Source organism: Natator depressus, chromosome 2, assembly GCF_965152275.1.
Source record: "Natator depressus isolate rNatDep1 chromosome 2, rNatDep2.hap1, whole genome shotgun sequence".
Classification (NCBI taxonomy): Eukaryota; Metazoa; Chordata; order Testudines; family Cheloniidae; genus Natator; species Natator depressus.
This window is the reverse complement of record NC_134235.1, coordinates 218,321,688-218,339,565: the sequence shown is the minus strand read 5'-3', so window position 1 is coordinate 218,339,565 and position 17,878 is coordinate 218,321,688. Positions and strand designations below refer to the sequence as shown.

General features: G+C 42.3%; 2 protein-coding genes across 5 annotated transcripts in view; one reads left to right on the top strand and one right to left on the bottom strand.

The window, feature by feature from the left end:
• HEPACAM2 (HEPACAM family member 2) overlaps positions 1-563 on the bottom strand; it is a 29,693-nt gene extending 29,130 nt beyond the window's left edge. For both annotated transcript variants that reach the window (XM_074943377.1, XM_074943378.1), the window contains exon 1: positions 454-563. In XM_074943377.1, the coding sequence (XP_074799478.1) occupies positions 454-532 (79 nt within the window). In that variant the 5' untranslated portion in view covers positions 533-563. The remainder of the gene's footprint in view (positions 1-453) is intronic.
• Positions 564-6,894: 6,331 nt separating this feature from the next.
• VPS50 (VPS50 subunit of EARP/GARPII complex) overlaps positions 6,895-17,878 on the top strand; it is a 193,960-nt gene continuing 182,976 nt past the window's right edge. For 2 of the 3 annotated variants that reach the window (XM_074945916.1, XM_074945917.1), the window contains exons 1-2: positions 6,895-7,034; positions 14,105-14,173. In XM_074945916.1, coding sequence (XP_074802017.1) covers positions 7,002-7,034; positions 14,105-14,173 — 102 coding nt within the window. In that variant the 5' untranslated portion in view covers positions 6,895-7,001. Of the gene's footprint in view, positions 7,035-7,378; positions 7,571-14,104; positions 14,174-17,878 lie in introns of those variants that run through there. The other variant, XM_074945918.1, reaches the window with a different exon arrangement.

The following is a 17,878-nucleotide window of genomic DNA, read 5'->3' as shown; positions in this document are numbered from 1 at the left end:
ATTTACAATCAAGTATTATATGGAGGGATTAAAAACACAATACCTTCACTGTCAAGCGAAATAAAGCCACTTTCCAAACATGTTTTTGAACAGATAATAGCAACAACTGCCATGCTAAACCTTGACCTCACCCTGCTAACCTTTACCCATGGTAAATCCTTACTCCAATTAGTAAAGGTTTGCAAGATTGGTCCTAGTGAGAGCTAATTCTTTTTAATGACTGCACCACAAAGATGAAAATAAAGTATAATGTACTGTACAGTACTTAGTCTACAGACTTTCTGCTTTTCTTACTAAAACAAGATCTACTATTGGGTTACAAACTTCTAGGCTGATTTAAAAAAAATCTGACAATTTAACATAGAAATTTCATTATTTTTTTTAAGTATTAAAAATGAACCATATATCCAGAATGAAAAATCAACAGCCATAATAATACATACTGTATCTTACCTAAAAGCAGAAAATATATATTGCACTGTAAGTCACAAAATGTGTTGCTAAAGGGCTCCATGAAAGCATCCTGTCCCATGCAAATACCACCTTCTTCTCCGTGCTAAGTCAGTGCTTGGTCCAGCAGCTGCTGGTTTATTTGCCAGGGAAATCAGCAATGAGTTAACAGACCCTATCCTGTCTACTGCCTTGTGTGATTTGAATATGTGTATACCAAGGACACAGGGAGTGGGAACACCTGTTAGCTTAATACGCAACATCTTCATTGCGTGTGACTCTATCATAATATTGCCCTGGTATATTCACAGCAAATATGGAGTATGATAAATGGGGTACAGAGTATGAATCACTCTGCTTCCATAAAAATTAATGTGAGTAAAATTTATATAGGTATTTATGCCATATTTTGTTAGTTACAGTAAAAAAACACAGACTTGCTAGATACATACGCTAACTTCAGATAAGAATCTTGTAGTCAGATATGGAAAAGATCTGTTAGATCATCCCACTGAGCCCCTTGCAATGGTAGGATCTCTGCTGTCCACTGCCATATGGGATATTAAACACCTTTTACAATGGATCTCAGCCAAAAAGGCAAATGAAAAATTCATACAAAAGAGTTAAGATTGTAGATAGATCTATTGTAAAATGCACTCTTCCAAACAATTGTTGCTCTGCAGTTATCTTTGTATTTCCCTTAAAATATTACAGAATAACGCTTATTTTGGGATGGCCTTATTCCCTGAGTTTTTTTTTATCCCTTTCGGAGTGTGAAGTCTTGGTTGGGTGTCTACAAGGTATATCCTAACAAAGAATCCTCTGTTCAAACTGTGAATCTTACTCAGACTGCCAAGCTAGCTGCCAGTCAATATGTGTTCTGCATTAATTTATTGCATCTTAAATTAATGCTCATATACAATCTGGATTTTATCCAAGGCTGTCACTCACTGTGCAAGTCTAATCAGCCGCAAACCAAGGCAACCCCCTTTCTGCCCTCCTTACATGTGCAATAATTTCCAACAGCAAATATTTACACCTACATAGGTGGTTATAAAAATATTAAGTTTTCATTAGATAGCACTTAGGCAGACACAAATAAATCTCTCAAATATTGGGCTAGGTTGTGCCCTGCCTTGTGTGGGAGGGAATGGTTGCAAGGAGCCCTTCCCCACCTCACTCAAGCCCCTGTGCAGAGGTGAGGGACAATCCCTGTCTTTGTGTTCAGAGGGCTCAGTTGTGCAAGGTGCTGAGCCACTCATGGTGCTAAGCATTCTCAACTCTCCCTGAACTTAATAGGAGCTGAAGGCACTCAGCACCTTCAGGGATGGTTCAGCACCTTGTAGGATCAGGCTCCGGGAGGACAAGGACTGCTCCAGGATAATGACTATAGCTGTCAGTGTCCCCAAAGGGGATGGAAGGAGGTATGCCTGGGCCATGGTGCCATCACCCACTAGCCAGCGGATGAAGAGCATATGATACCCCCTCACAAAGCATGTAATAGTCCCTGTACTACTGCCCTCTATTGTGGGCTGTGATTTGTAGCCTCAAATTAATCCTCTTAATAATAGGCTAGGTGTCTTTAATTTGACCACTTTTTAGGATCTGGTTCAGAAATGAAGAAATGTTGCTCGTAAGGGCCTGATTCATTTCTGACTGAAGTGAATGGGAGTTTTGACACTGCAATCAATAAAAAATGGATGTGGGATAAACTCCATATTGGTGTTTTAAACAACATGTTGTGAGCAAAGGAAGTTCGGAGGAGTAGCAAAGATTGGAATAGTCATTTTACATTGTACAAACAAGAGCAGGCCTGTAAAAGACCAGGGTGTAAGCAGTCTGGCTTAGTGGTTACTGCTTGGCTCGTGTCGCAGAGTCCAGAGATGGCTATGAGGTGGTGGTAGGTGAGCAGGGATCAGAGTAGTTGTGAGGGCCAAAATCAGCAGGCAAGAATAAGGGTCAGAGTCAGGCTGGGGTCAGAGCAAGGCAGCGCCGAGACAGTCCAGGTCTGGAGCCACAGCAAGCCAGAAATCTGCACGGTTGCCCAGATAACTTCCTGAGCCATGCTCCTGGGTTAAATAGTAAATATAGGCCAAGCAGAGGGCCACAGGATGTGGTCACTTTTGCTCCTTTGGGTGGTACTTTCTGAGGTGCCTAATCTCCACGGTACTCCTTGGATGTGGCTCTACCTGGCCTCCTGGTGGTGACATGAGACCATCAGTTACCCTGCAGACCCGGTTCTAGTCCCAAAGATCTTTACATTACCTCCATCTTTCAGGGGTGCCTTTTCTTCAGATTGGGGCTAGGTCCTGATGAAACCAAGGAATTCAATGCAATAATAATGTTGCCGGTTTATTATATAAAAGCATGCTCGGCCAAAAAGATGATCCACCTTGACATATCTTCTGTCATATATTGTATATGTACCCTTACTTGTTAGCTATTTAATTGTGCACTATTTGTGTTTAAAGACAACTCAGTGTTATTGAATTGTGCTGGATTGACAACCTTGGAAGCTGAAGTTCTTTATCCACAGACTAGTTATAGCATGGATAGTGGAAAAGTGTCTTTGCCGAGCTGTTCTGCCGCTATGCCTACACCCTAACTTGAAGAGACCAATTCTAGTAAAAAGGCTTTTTTGTTTTCCTTGCCAATTCAGATGAGTTGACCTCTCTTGAGATGGCCAAAAGAGCTGCAAATTAAGGTCAGTTGTAGTGGTGACTTTTCTGATGTGAATTTCTGCGCAAGTCAATTAATTACAAATCACTTGGTGATAATGAAGGTTTAATAAAAGTATATTTCTGTAAAAAAACAAAAAAACAAAAAACCAAAACACTTTATTTCTAACAACAATAGTATAAGGTACACAGAGTAACATGAGCACCTCAGTGTCTCTCATCTCCAGTTTCAGCTGTTCCAGCGGCCACGTGATTCCTTTAGATGTGTGTCTTCAAATAAAGGAAGAGCCTCAGGCAATTTATTTATACAAATGTTTAACTCAGGTGCCGCATGTTAGAACTCAGGGCTCTATGCCTAACCCAAAGGAAGATCTGCAGGTGCTGCTTTGGTGGAATGGGCTTTGAACCTCTCACATTGTACTGTGTGACTCTGGTTTGCATGCACACCATGTGTAGTATGATAAAGTGCCACTTCTCATGCTATTTCATCACACATCTTTCTGCGAATATAGACCCACTCTACACCAGGAAGTATTCCTGTCAGCGCAAGCTCTAATAAAATGTTTCCTGCTTGCTTTCCTTTCCTCAAAAAAAGTACGAGAGAACTTTAGAAACAGATAGAATAGTCTTCTAGTTCTAGCAGCACAACTTTTCGGATAAATGATTTGAATGGGATTTTCTTTGTATCCAGTGGTGCAAGTAGAAATCATTTCGCATGGGAGAAACACAAGGGAGGGCACGTGACCTCCCCACATGACCCTCCATGTGACTCCTCCCTGCCCCTCCCTCAGCTCAGGATCCCCAAACTCTCCCCGTCCCCTCCGACACCCCCCTTACCTGTCTAAAATTTTACAACTGCATCTGTGAAACACCTGTACGTCCAGGTATCATGAGGATCCAGAAGCACCCCAAATTGAAAACTTCTTAAATGAACGAAGGATAGGAAGGACAATCACCCCACTTTCCCTTAACACACTATCAGTGCCTCCCTTATGTCCAAACTAAGCTTCTGCCAGCTTGCCTTTATCTAAGTATTGCTCTCCACCAGGCTGTGCTATCTGGGTTTGATGGAAAAGAGGCATAGAACTGTGCGTGCCAAGTACATCTTGATAGAACTACAGCCCAAATTGTTGTATTATTTTCCTCAGCATGTCATACAGGAGAGGCAATCAAAATCAGCCTGGCAGAACATGCATGAGAACTGTCTCTGAACAGATAAGCAATTGATCAAAATCACATTCTTTGATCTCTTGGGGCCAAATCCTGTTCGCATTGAGATCAAAAGGAGTTTTCCTATTGAGTTCAATGGGAACAGGCTTTGACATTGGAGAGGAAAGAACAAAACCACTCAAGCAAGGGCTATGTTGCTTATACCACAGGTATCAAAGGCTGCTGACTCATGTGAGAAAGTCAGCAGATATCTGATCTTTGTCCATTGCAAGGGCGAAATCAGCAATCAATGAGTCTAGAACAGTCTCTGTACCATATCCAACTCATAAGTCCATCTGCAAAGGATCAGGGAAATATGAAGACTCCAGATTACCTTAAAGTCTTTAGTCCCTTGGTTAGAATGCTCCCATTATTATATGTTCATAGTCCAGAGGCTGAAGCAGGAAAGAGGCAAAATGGATATGTTTCCAGGCCAGGGCATTTTAGCTTCTGCCAGGTGCCAAGTAAAGGGAAATCTTTTCTCACTGTGAACGATGGTGTTTGGAGTCACATGGGTAAGTTACATGTTCATCACCCTCACCCATATTCTAGTTAGAACATTCACAAAAAGTCCGTTAAGTGTAGACAGGCGTTTTCAGGGTCCATTGTGATCTAAGTGTTCCTTAATGGGCCATTCATCTTGACTTGTCCCTTCGTGTGTTGGCTAAATACCTTGTGGGCATTACCACAGGAGCAAACATGTAGTAAACGTAGCTAATAGTCATAACTTCAGATACCAAGATGAATATACATGTATAGAAATAGCATAATCATAAGTACCAGCTATTTCACCTACATGACTATTCCCAAAAGAGATTCTGAAAAATCACACCATGTACCTGAGACCCTATGTGCCAGCACCATGCCTCACAAGAGCTTTGTTATCTGTTATGTAACAACAGAGATGGAACCAGTGACATAACTCCATTTATCTTAAAAGGGAAAGGTTAATTTTTAACTGTTCAGGTGTGACTGCACCTTTAGTCATTGAGGGCATACTGGCTGGCACACATTCAGGTTAATGGGCTTCAATGTTCCTTTGCAGTTAACTTTTTAATGTTCATAAACCTGGTATGTGCTGAGGTGGTTTAAAGCATAACACAGGTTTTTAGGTTTGCAAATCTGTGAACTTCTGCCTCTTTGAGATTTTATTATTATTTATTATTTTTTTGCTGGTCATAATGTGGGAGGGAATCCTCTCCGCCCTCTGCTCATGAGGTTATGTATGTGTCTTGTAGCACTCTTCTGAACACCAGTTGGAAGGAATTTTTTTTTCAGTAAGTGTGGACTGATTCTTTTCTCTTAGAAGGCATAAAATTTTTTCAGGTTCACACCGATTAACACAGAAAACAATTGGGGCTGTTAAACTTTCTTCAAATTTCATAGAAAATTAAGTTCAGCTATATTTTCCAGTACAGTGATGAAACAGATGTTTATATATACAAACATCAACATGCTTAACTACTCACTTTTCCCAAAAATATGTAGTATTTCAGTCTGTTTATATGGAATATGGGAGTTGGGTGAGGAGCCATTTCAGCATATGTGTATAACTTATTAAAAGACAAATTTTAAATAGAACTGTATCCTAAATTGCATTATGACATTATACCCAAACATTGCATTTCAATGGGAGACTCAACTTCCTTTATAGGAACAAAACAGACTCCTGAAACTTAACACAAAAGTGGTCCATAGACATGCAAATAGTAAGAGTGTCAGGAGTCTGTTGGACTAGTTTGGCTGCAAAGAAGAATTCTGTGGACACTGGAGACAACGCCTGATAACTGTCAGGCTGCAGAACTGGGCTGACATCAGAATCCAAACATCCTCTGGTCAGTGCAAGCAGAGGCATTCCTCTAATGATTTGGACTTGATGTGATGCAGTATGAATGTCATGGATAATTCAGACCAATGGGGAGAAACAGAATAAAAAACGGTGTTTAAACACCTTCTGCTCCGTAGTCGTCACCCCCCCCAGCCCCCAGCCCCCCCTTGAGGGCTCCTGACCAATTTAACAGCCCAATACATACTGGAGAGTACCACCCTACTTGCACTACTGTTTGTACCTCTCTCTCCCTTCTCTACTGCGCCAATGCAGCCTTTGGGCACCATCCCCATTCCCAGAGCCTCTTCCCTCCAAAACAAAAAGACTCGACAGCTCCGACTGCATGTTCCTCCTTCCCCCGCCCCACCGTGCGTCTCTGAGGCTCAGGAAAACCGAGCCCTGGAGACTCCCCGAGCGGGCAGGTGGGTGCCAGGGCCCTTTGGCTGATGGAGGGCCCGCCGCTTGATTGAATGCGGCAGCTCGGCCAGCAGGGGGCAGTGAATCCTCCCTGTAAGGGGCTCTCTACACAACGAGTCCCTTCCTCTCTATGATTAGCCGTGTTACACCGAGAGGACAGCTTTGGCCCTGTGGAATGTGCAGGACCGGCGGGGCTGGATCCGCTGACGGGGATTGTAGTTCCCTGAGGCCACACGTCCCCAGCACCATGAAGGGTGATGGCGCGGACGAAGGACTACCAATCCCAGAATGCACCAGGCAGCAGGCAGACCTGTCACGTGATGAGCAATATGGCTTCCTAGTGTCAGATGGGGCTTTCGCCTGCGGGTGACGGGGGTTTGTGAGCGCAGCCGGCCCGAGCTGCGCGAAGCGGTGCGGACATGCAGAAAATCAAGTCACTGATGACCCGCCAGGTAAGGGGGAACGGGGCGGGGCGTGAGGGGCAAAGGGGCGGAGCGGGGGATGGGGGGAGGCGTGTGAGACCCAGATCCGGGGGGGGAGGGAGGGGGTGGTGTGGATTAAGAAAGGGCCCAGTTGGAGGCCGTGTGTCTGTGGAGGGGCATGAGGGAAGGGGGCGCAGTTCCTTACGTGGGGAGGGATTGCTGGGCTGAGCTGGGGGGCGGTCAGACGTCACTCCTCAGGGGACTGTATGGGAGTGTTGCAAAGAGGGATCGCGGCCCTTCTATGGGGTAGTGGCGGTGGGATGAGGCTTTAGGGTGACTGGGATAGTGTGAGTGTGTGTGCGTGCGCGCGCTGGGCTGGGCTGAGGAAGTGGTGCCCCCAGTCTCTGCATGGGGATTGCAACATGTGCGTATCCGAGAGTATAGAGGCCCACGGTGTCTGAACAAGGAACACCAGTGTGTGTTATATTGGGGCTAAAGTGGGGTGCTGGAAAAACGATGAGTTGCGGTGGCACTTGGGAAGAGAGGAGATGTAATGTGCCTCAGAGGTACCCAATTTTTGCTTTTATTTGCACTTTGAACCCCAAATAAATTTCAAAATATTAAATGGTTTATTCTGTCCTATTATTTGTTCCTTTTTTATGGTACAGATCACAAGGTGTCCTTCGAGTTCCGTTGCTCTAGTGCAGTTTTACCTTAAAACTTTTCCTTGTAATGTGGTTTTGTTTTTTAGTGAATGTAAGTGTTCAAAAAAAAGGGGGGGGGAAGGGGAGTTATGGCAGGATTTTGAAGTAGCATTGGAAACATTTATATTAGAGCACATTTAAACAACTCTTGATAAGCACTTGAAAACCTGTTCCAATATTTTGAGTCTTTGTTACCTCTCTTTACTTTCTATTGATTATCTTTATAGTTCAGACAGTCTAATGCACATTATAGTCTGCTTGTTCAAAGGTCTGTTTTTTTAAAATTGATATTTAAGTCAGGTATCCTCCCATTGATCTCTGGAAATTAGGCCACTTTTACCTGTGTGCTTAACTTTATCTGTGTGCCTAACAAATTTTAAAAAATATGGTCTGTCACAAAAACCAAAGGGTTCTAGTTAACTAAATGTCAAACTCTGTGAACTATAGAAGATTAGAAGGGGGAAGGGCGGTATTATATTCAGGCTTGTAGTTCCAGTTTCTCAAAGCTGTACTGGAGACAGCATCCAATAAGTATCTGGGACATTTTTCAAACCCCAGAAGTAATGTTCTGGTGAGAAACCCAGCTCCCCTCACACACCTAGATCCTGGGAATGGTGTGGATGCTGGATTGTACTGGAGTCATTATTGCTGCTTGAGGGCTCCATAGTATATCACCCTGCTAGGAGGCATCTGATCAATTTGAAGTCTCTTTCCTGCTGAGAGTTTCCTGTCCATCACCCCACATGCAATCCAGCTCATTGCTGCGAATGAAGTGGTGGAGTCCTCTCTTATTCTGTTCCAGCACCAGGCTACTGTCAGTTTAGGGGAGGCTCTCCCTTCTGCATTCCTTCTCCCAGCTCCATTTTTCTCCAGTCCTTTTCTATGACTAGCTCCTTTGCCTTTATCTAGTCCTAGCTTTTAGTAGTAGCAGAGTGAAACTGACATATGTAACTATTGTCCGAGTTCTCAATACTAGAGATGTAAAAAATCAGTCTTGTTGATTTCAGTCTGTTGGTGCTTAGGAGATGCTTTGGGGTGGCCATAGAGAAGCTGAAGCTGTTTGTGTGCAAACTCAGGAAGACTGCAATGAATTAACCTTCAGCGCATGAATTGTCTTCTAAATGTATAAGCAAGAAACTCCCCATAAAATTCTCTCGAAATTAACGGCTTGGGCTCCTCCTATACTACTCACATACGGGGTCCAGAGTTGTTCAGTAACTAAATGAAAGCAAGAAGATGTAGAAAATGATTTGATGTCAAAAGCAATGCAAGGGAACTTTCTTAAAAATATACATTAAGAATGGTGAGAATATGAACTAATGCTACAAAAAATACTCAGTGTTGGAGGGGTGGAATATTAGTCCAGTGTAGGAAAGTTTAGTTTCAGAATTATTTTAAAATTCTTAGTCCTGGGGCCAGGAATGATGTGATCCAGTGGTGCCCAACCTTATTACACAGGTGGGCCATAGAAACCTAAGCACAACCTTGAGTGGGCCAAACAGATGATACATATTTTAATAAGATTTAAACTCACCTTTTATTGATTTTATATTTTAAGTTCAGCTTGTTTCATATGTATTTAGTATTGTCTGTTTACACATTTGTGTAAACTAAAATGATGTAAACATGACAAAATGCTAATGAATTGGCCGTTGGTATATTGTGTTGAAGTAGGCTGCAGGCCTTATGAAATGCGCTGGTGGGCTGTGTATGGCCTGTGGGCCATAGAATCACACAGAATATCAGACTTGGAAGGGACCTCAGAAGGTCATCTAGTCCAACCCCCTGCTCAAAGCAGGACCAATCCCCAATTTTTGCCCCAGATCCCTAAATGTCCCCCTCAAGGATTGAACTCACAACCCTGGTTTAGAAGGCCAATGCTCAAACCACTGAGCTATCCCTCCCCCCAAAAGAATGGAAGCATAGACTATCAGGGTTGGAAGGGACCTCAGGAGGTCATTCTTGACCTGCTGCTCACAAACCGGGAAGAATTAGTAGGGGAAACAAAAGCGGATGGGAACCTGGGAGGCAGTGACCATGAGATGGTTGAGTTCAGGATCCTGACACAAGGAAGAAAGGAAAGCGGCAGAATACGAACCCTGGACTTGAGAAAAGCAGACTTTGACTCCCTCAGGGAACTGATGGGCAAGATCCCCTAGGAGAATAACATGAGGGGGAAAGAAGTCCAGGAGAGCTGGCTGTATTTTAAAGAATCCTTCTTGAGGTTACAGGGACAAACCATCCCGATGTGTAGAAAGAATAGTAAATATGGCAGGTGACCAGCTTGGCTTAACAGTGAAATCCTTGCTGATCTTAAACACAAAAAAGAAGCTTACAAGAAGTGGAAGATTGGACAAATGACCAGGGAAGAGTATAAAAATATTGCTCGGGCATGCAGGAGTGAATTCAGGAAGGCCAAATCACACCTGGAGTTGCAGCTAGCAAGAGATGTTAAGAGTAACAAGAAGGGTTTCTTCGGGTATGTTAGTAACAAGAAGAAAGTCAAGGAAAGTGTGGGCCCCTTACTGAATGAGAGAGGCAACCTAGTGACAGAGGATGTGGAAAAAGCTAATGTACTCGATGCTTTTTTTGCCTCTGTCTTCACGAACAAGGTCAGCTCCCAGACTACTGCACTGGGCAGCACAGCACGGGGAGGAGGTGACCAGCCCTCTGTGAAGAAAGAAGTGGTTCGGGACTATTTAGAAAAGCTGGACGAGCACAAGTCCATGGGGCCGGATGCGCTGCATCCGAGAGTGCTAAAGGAGTTGGCAGATGTGATTGCAGAGCCATTGGCCATTATCTTTGAAAACTCATGGCGATCGGAGGAAGTCCCGGACGACTGGAAAAAGGCTAATGTAGTGCCCATCTTTAAAAAAGGGAAGAAGGAGGATCCTGGGAACTACAGGCCGGTCAGCCTCACCTCAGTCCCTGGAAAAATCATGGAGCAGGTCCTCGAGGAATCAATTCTGAAGCACTTAAAGGAGAGGAAAGTGATCGGGAACAGTCAGCATGGATTCACCAAGGGCAAGTCATGCCTGACTAATCTAATTGCCTTCTATGACGAGATAACTGGCTCTGTGGATGAAGGGAAAGCAGTGGACGTGTTGTTCCTTGACTTTAGCAAAGCTTTTGACACGGTCTCCCACAGTATTCTTGCCAGCAAGTTAAAGAAGTATGGGCTGGATGAATGGACTATAAGGTGGATAGAAAGCTGGCTAGATTGTCGGGCTCAATGGGTAGTGATCAATGGCTCCATGTCTAGTTGGCAGCCGGTATCAAGTGGAGTGCCCCAAGGGTCGGTCCTGGGGCCGGTTTTGTTCAATATCTTCATAAATGATCTGGAGGATGGTGTGGATTGCACCCTCAGAAAGTTTGCAGGTGACACTAAACTGGGAGGAGAGGTAGATACGCTGGAGGGTAGGGATAGGATACAGAGGGACCTAGACAAATATGAGGATTGGGCCAAAAGAAATCTGATGAGGTTCAACAAGGACAAGTGCAGAGTCCTGCACTTAGGACGGAAGAATCCCATGCGCTGCTACAGAGTAGGGACCGAATGGCTAGGCAGCAGTTCTGCAGAGAAGGACCTAGGGGTGACAGTGGACGAGAAGCTGGATATGAGTCAACAGTGTGCCCTTGTTGCCAAGAAGGCCAATGGCATTTTGGGGTGTATAAGTAGGGGCATTGCCAGGAGATCGAGGGACGTGATCGTTCCCCTCTATTCGACACTGGTGAGGCCTCATCTGGAGTACTGTGTCCAGTTTTGGGCCCCACACTATAAGAAGGATTTGGAAAAATTGAAAAGAGTCCAGCGGAGGGCAACAAAAATGAGTAGGGGACTGGAACACATGAGTTATGAGGAGAGGCTGAGGGAACTGGGGATGTTTAGTCTATGGAAGAGAAGAATGAGGGGGGATTTGATAGCTGCTTTCAACTACCTGAAAGGGGGTTCCAAAGAGGATGGCTCTAGACTGTTCTCAGTGGTAGCAGATGACAGAACAAGGAGTAATGGTCTCAAGTTGCAGTGGGGGAGATTTAGGTTGGATATTAGGAAAAACTTTTTCACTAGGAGGGTGGTAAAACACTGGAGTGTGTTACCTAGGGAGGTGGTGGAATCTCCTTCCTTAGAAGTTTTTAAGGTCAGGCTTGACAAAGCCCTGGCTGGGATGATTTAATTGGGGATTGGTCCTGCTTTGAGCTGGGGGTTGGACTAGATGACTTCCCGAGGTCCCTTCCAACCCTGATATTCTATGATCTAGTCCAACCCCCTGCTCAAAGCAGGGCCAATCCCCAGTTTTTGCTCCATATCCCTAAATGGCCCCCTCAAGGATTGAACTCACAAGCCTGGGTTTAGCAGGCCAAAGCTCAAACCACTGAGCTATCCCATAGGTTGGTCACCCCTCATATACTCAATACCACTTTTAAATCTTTGGGAAAGCTTGGGGTTCATTTAACATTCAGTAAGAACTTCCTAATGGTGTCATATGCGAGGGCTCTCAACCTTTTTCTTTCTGAGGCCCCCACAACGTGCTATAAAAACTCCACAGCCCACCTGTGACACAACAACTGTTTTTCTGCATATAAAAGCCATGGCCAGCATTAAGTGGTAGCAATCAGGGCAATTGCTGGGGGCCCCATGCCACGGGGGCCCTAAAAAGCTTAGTTACTCAGGCTTCGGTGTCAGCCCTGGATGGCATGGCTTGGGGCCCCAGGCTTCAGTCCCGTATGGCCAGGCTTCATCTTTTTTCCTGGGCCCCAGCAAGTCTAATGCCGTCCCTGCTGGGCGGACCCCCTGAAACCAGCTCGTGGCCCTCCAGTGGGCTTGGGACCCCTGGTTGAGAACCACGGTTATACACTGTAAACACTGCTAAAAATAACGATGGGGTAAAACGGATATCTGAATTTCTTATTTTTCAGCTACCACTTTGAATTGCTTGATATTTTGAGTCTTGGCCTCATTGAGGTGGTGAATTCTTTTGGTTGGTGAGGGCAATTGAGGTGGAGGATGTGTTTGGGTTCCAAAGTTCCTAATAAAATCAGACAAGTAAACCTGCAAAAAGTGATGTTTTTTCAACCTGGAAGGTGAAACATTAAAAAAATATAGTGAGTAGAAAAAATGATGCCCTTAGCAAAAATCATCTGTTTACTCCCTGTCAGAGACTTCATCAGTCTCAAATTTGTTCGCTTTAAATGAAAATGAAATTTTTCTCGTTGCAAACTCGTACTTAATTTCTAATAATGCTGAACAATGCTTGTGTAATATTACCTAGCATTTATACAATGCTTTTAATTTGAGGGTCTCAAAGAACTTCATAAAGTCCTCCTTTAACACATGGAAAAACTGAAGCGCAGACATTAAATGCCTGACTTTCAGAGAGTCTCAGGACTCATATCTCTAGTACAAGTCAATGAGAGTTTTGGGGGATAAGTATGTCTGAAACTTGAGCCCTATGTGACTTGGCTGAGGCCTCAGAGGCAGCTGGTGTCAGAGCCATGTTTAAAACTTGGGAGTTCCTTGCTCTCAATCATGTGCATGCACTGATAGAATTTATACATGTAGAATAACAGAATGTGATTTGCTTTTCCGCCTCCATGTTGCCTCTGTGTTTCTGATAGTATTAAAAGCTAGTTTTTTGTCAGTAAGTTAACCAGGCCTGATTCAGAAGACACATTGGGAACAGATACATGCCGTCAGTGTGCCTTTTAGATTGTCACATTTTAAAATTATTAACATGCTTAACATTCTGTAAACTTTTATGTATTAGTTGGCTGGATGATACAGCCTGTATCCTATATCAAATCTCGCCATCATAAGAACATTATCTGTTTCCATGATTAAAATTCTTTGAAAGAAACAGTTATTACATAATTGCTAAAATTTGGAGTGTACTGTTTTTTCCTCTGCTAATAAATATAAAGGGAAAAGTTTAACAGTTTTATATGGTAAATAGTTAAGTGTTGCATTATACAGAAATGACAATTATGCTACAAAGGAGGTGGCACTTAATTTGAATTAAAGCTTTTTGATGCCATTAACTCATCAAACTAGCAGAATAGGGTACATTATGTTTTGAGTTACATTTGCCTTTTAAACACTGAATAACAGATGTGGGAGTTGACAAGATGGTACAATAGAAAGTAAGTATTAATTGTAAAGAAATGCTAATCTCTTTGTTCATGAATTTTACTGATGTGGTGCAGGCTCTGGTCCCAAACCTGCAAATACTTTGAATAAATTACCCATGTTATTAGTCCCACTGAAATATTTGACATGAATCATGTTTATTAAAGCTACTGTATATAAATTTTTTTCCTGCAGATAAGATCTTAACATGGTTTAGTTGCAAGATGTACAGAATTGACTAGCTTAACTAACTGTTCCATTTCTTTTTTAAGGGTCTCAAAAGTCCACAGGAGAACGTTCATGACCTCAGTCCCGTTGAGAATTTTCGGATTCCTAGCAAGGTGTGACCCACAGATATTCTTTTGGTTCTTGTTTGTTTTAATGTTTCTGGTTTTTTGTTCTTAAACATAGTAGGCAACCCTTTTATTTTTCCCATCTGTTTGGGACATGTTTGTGTTGGAGAAGTTTTTTCTGTTTTCTTTTCCACAAGCGGAATGAGTGAGTTCTGCAACAGGTCTAGTATCCAGGGAGTGAGAATGTGCACTGAGTCAAAATTAAGATGGGCTTTCATGGAACTCAACAATTCTTATATTGTTTTCTGCTCTTAATCCCAATTTTTCTTCCTATGAGACTAAAATTTACAAAAGCCATACTCTCTCCCCATTGGAAGGTACAGCATGTACCTCTGCCCTCCATGTTCAGCCTCTTTATCGGTTTGTTAGCATAAGTATATTCCTCAGAGTTGGAGATTTTTAATCATAATATTTTGTAGTTATGTCAACAGATAAGTGGCTTTCTACCTTATGCTTCACAATTACTAGAGGTATATAATGATCCCAGAAAAGCAAATTGCTCTGTCTCACTGCTCAGGTAATGTCAGTTGCTGATAAATACAGAAAACATGCTGCTGTCTTGACAATCATGCGAAAAGGTGGGGCTTAATTCTCAATACATCTTCCAAGTGTTGGTTGCAAGATTTGCTGTGTCCATTGCCCCATTGATTTTACTAATGTGCTTGAACCACGCATGATCTATTGTAAATGATGTCATAGCTCAGTCATTTTGGCTTTAACCTATGAGTTATAAAAGGTACTGTCTTCAGCTTCTGAAGGGGGGGAGGGGTCGCTCAGTGGTTTGAGGATTGGCTTGCTAAACCCAGGGTTGTGAGTTCAGTCCTTGAGGGGGCCATTTAGGGAGCTGGGAAAAAATAAAAATAAAAATTGGGGATTGGTCCTGCTTTGAGCAGGGGGTTCAACTAGATGACCTCCTGAGGTCCCTTCCAAGCCTGATATTCTATGATTCTATACACAAAAGTACCTTTTATAATGCACTGCTTGTGTTGAGGGAAATGAGAAAATCAATCATATAAAATAAAATGTAATACCTCCTATCTTTAGTGTCTTTTCATAACATCTGAACTGATGCATAACTTATGTTCTAGTGGTATGCAGGCATTAATTCCAAGGAGTATGTACATTACATTCCCAGTGACCTCAAGAGTACTGTCTCACCTCCTTGGTCCAATTCATAATTATACAAATTCCTACTACCCACTAAGTTACAGTTTCGAGGTGTCAAATTGAAAATAGTCTTTTTTGCCAAGTCAGTATTTTCAGCTAACAGTTACCCCTGGGCTACTTTTATCTTGTGTTTTTGTTACACACACACACACAAAAAGCTATTATACTTCAGTGTGGTAGTTATGTCTTGAAACATTCACAATGGCAAAACAAGCTAATTTTACTTATCTAGTGTTTTAGCTCAGGCATTTACAGTGAAGTAAGTAAATGTGACAATCCTTCACTATCATACCCAGTGGGGCCTGATTCTGCAACTCTTCCATGAGCAGAATCCCATCAAAGTTAACGGGCATTCTGCACTCAAATTGACTAACAGACTTTATTTGCATTATTGTTAAAACGTGTGACTTGATTTTTTCAGAGATGCTAAGTACCTGCAACTTCCCTAGAAATCATAGTGATTGTGGATGCTCAGCACCTCTGAAAATAAAGTTGTTGGTCTTTCCTGTGTTGCTAGTGTAAAACTTTGAAAAATGTCTCTTCTTCCAACAAAACCGTTCTATTAATATCTTCAGGTGAGGGACTTTCTAAATGACTTGTTATGGTTATGTTTTAAAGTCAGTGATACTTACAATATAGCTTCTTAAATAGATTGCTGTAATCCTTTCCTACCAAAGATTGTGTATGAGGTTTTATTGAGGCTGTCAGATAAATGAGGAACAAGTTAAAATCTGAATTTATTATAAGATTCTCTTGACCAGCTATGCTATATCTGGCACAATTCCTAGGTGTGGGCTCTAAGCAGTCTCATGTAGCAGCTTTATGCGTTCACATTTTTGTTTTTAAGGAAAAGTTTTATAATTGTCACAGCAGAAAGATATAGAACCCCACCCCCAGACTAGATGAAACATAGGGTTAACATTCCTGCTTTTCTGGAAGCGTAGATTCTGGTTTCCTGTTTGGCAAAGAGTCAAGGCCAAAGCAATTACAATGTGAATGACAGTAATGGAGAGCAATTTTCAGTAAAAGTAAGAGAGTTCAGTTGGTCAAAGTTTTGGATTCCTCCCCCTCCACCCTCGGAGTTCCTGTCTGATTGGCTATCCTGTACCTCTTGGCATATGCGTGTGTTAGCAGCACACTGATGTCACAAAAAGGATTATGATATAATTGTAGGATCAAGCAGCTGGGCTGGAAATAAACTACATCCTCTTAACATTTATTATTTTATAAAGATATACAAAATTGTACATAAACATGCACTCTTTTTACCAGAAGATAAAGAAAAAATCAGAAAACATAAACTTTAATTTCTTAAAACAGTAGGAAAAATCCCAACGGGGAACTTGCAAAGCTTATTACTTCCTCCTCATGCTCTAATAAAATGTACTTGCCCTAAACCTAGATATCTGGAATAACAAAATGTCCCAACCAAATACAACACATGTATGGTATTGCTCTTATTATATGAGAATACTTCTGTATTCAGGGTGGCACGTCTAAATTGTGCTAAAACAAATATTGGTACTGGCTCCTATTTCAAAAACTGTATTAATGACATTGGAAGATGCCCAAACTGGAAGAACATGAAGCCTTCATGAATCGCAGGAAGGAACATATGCTGTTAATAGATAATCCTAGGGTGTATTGTTTTAAATCAGTGATTTAAATCACTAAGCAGGTAACCTTGATTTTAAACTATCATTTTTAATTATGTTGGAAAAGATCATATTGGAAAAAATAACCCCAACTATACATACAATATGATTGGGGCTAATTTAACTACAACTAATCAGGAAAGAGATCTTGGAGTCATTGTGGATAGTTCTCTGAAGACGTCCACGCAGTGTGCAGCGGCGGTCAAAAAAGCGAATAGGATGTTAGGAATCATTAAAAAAGGGATAGAGAATAAGATGGAGAATATCTTATTGCCCTTATATAAATCCATGGTACGGCCACATCTTGAATACTGCGTACAGATGCGGACTCCTCATCTCAAAAAAGATATACTAGCATTAGAAAAGGTTCAGAGAAGGGCAACTAAAATGATTAGGGGTTTGGAACGGGTCCTATCTGAGGAGAGATTAAAGAGGCTAGGACTTTTCAGCTTGGAAAAGAGGAGACTAAGGGGGGATATGATAGAGTTATATAAAATCGTGAGTGGTGTGGAGAAAGTGAATAAGGAAAAGTTATTTACTTGTTCCCATAATATAAGAACTAGGGGCCACCAAATGAAATTAATGGGCAGCTGGTTTAAAACAAATAAAAGGAGGTTCTTCTTTACACAGCGCACAGTCAACCTGTGGAACTCCTTGCCTGAGGAGGTTGTGAAGACTAGGACTATAACAGGGTTTAAAAGAGAACCTCCATGAATTTATCCAGTTACGTCCATTAATGGCTATTAGCCAGGATGGGTAAGGAATGGTGTCCCTAGCCTCTGTTCGTCAGAGGATGGAGATGGATGGCATGAGAGAGATCACTTGATCATTACCAGTTAGGTTCACTCCCTCTGGGGCACCTGGCATTGGC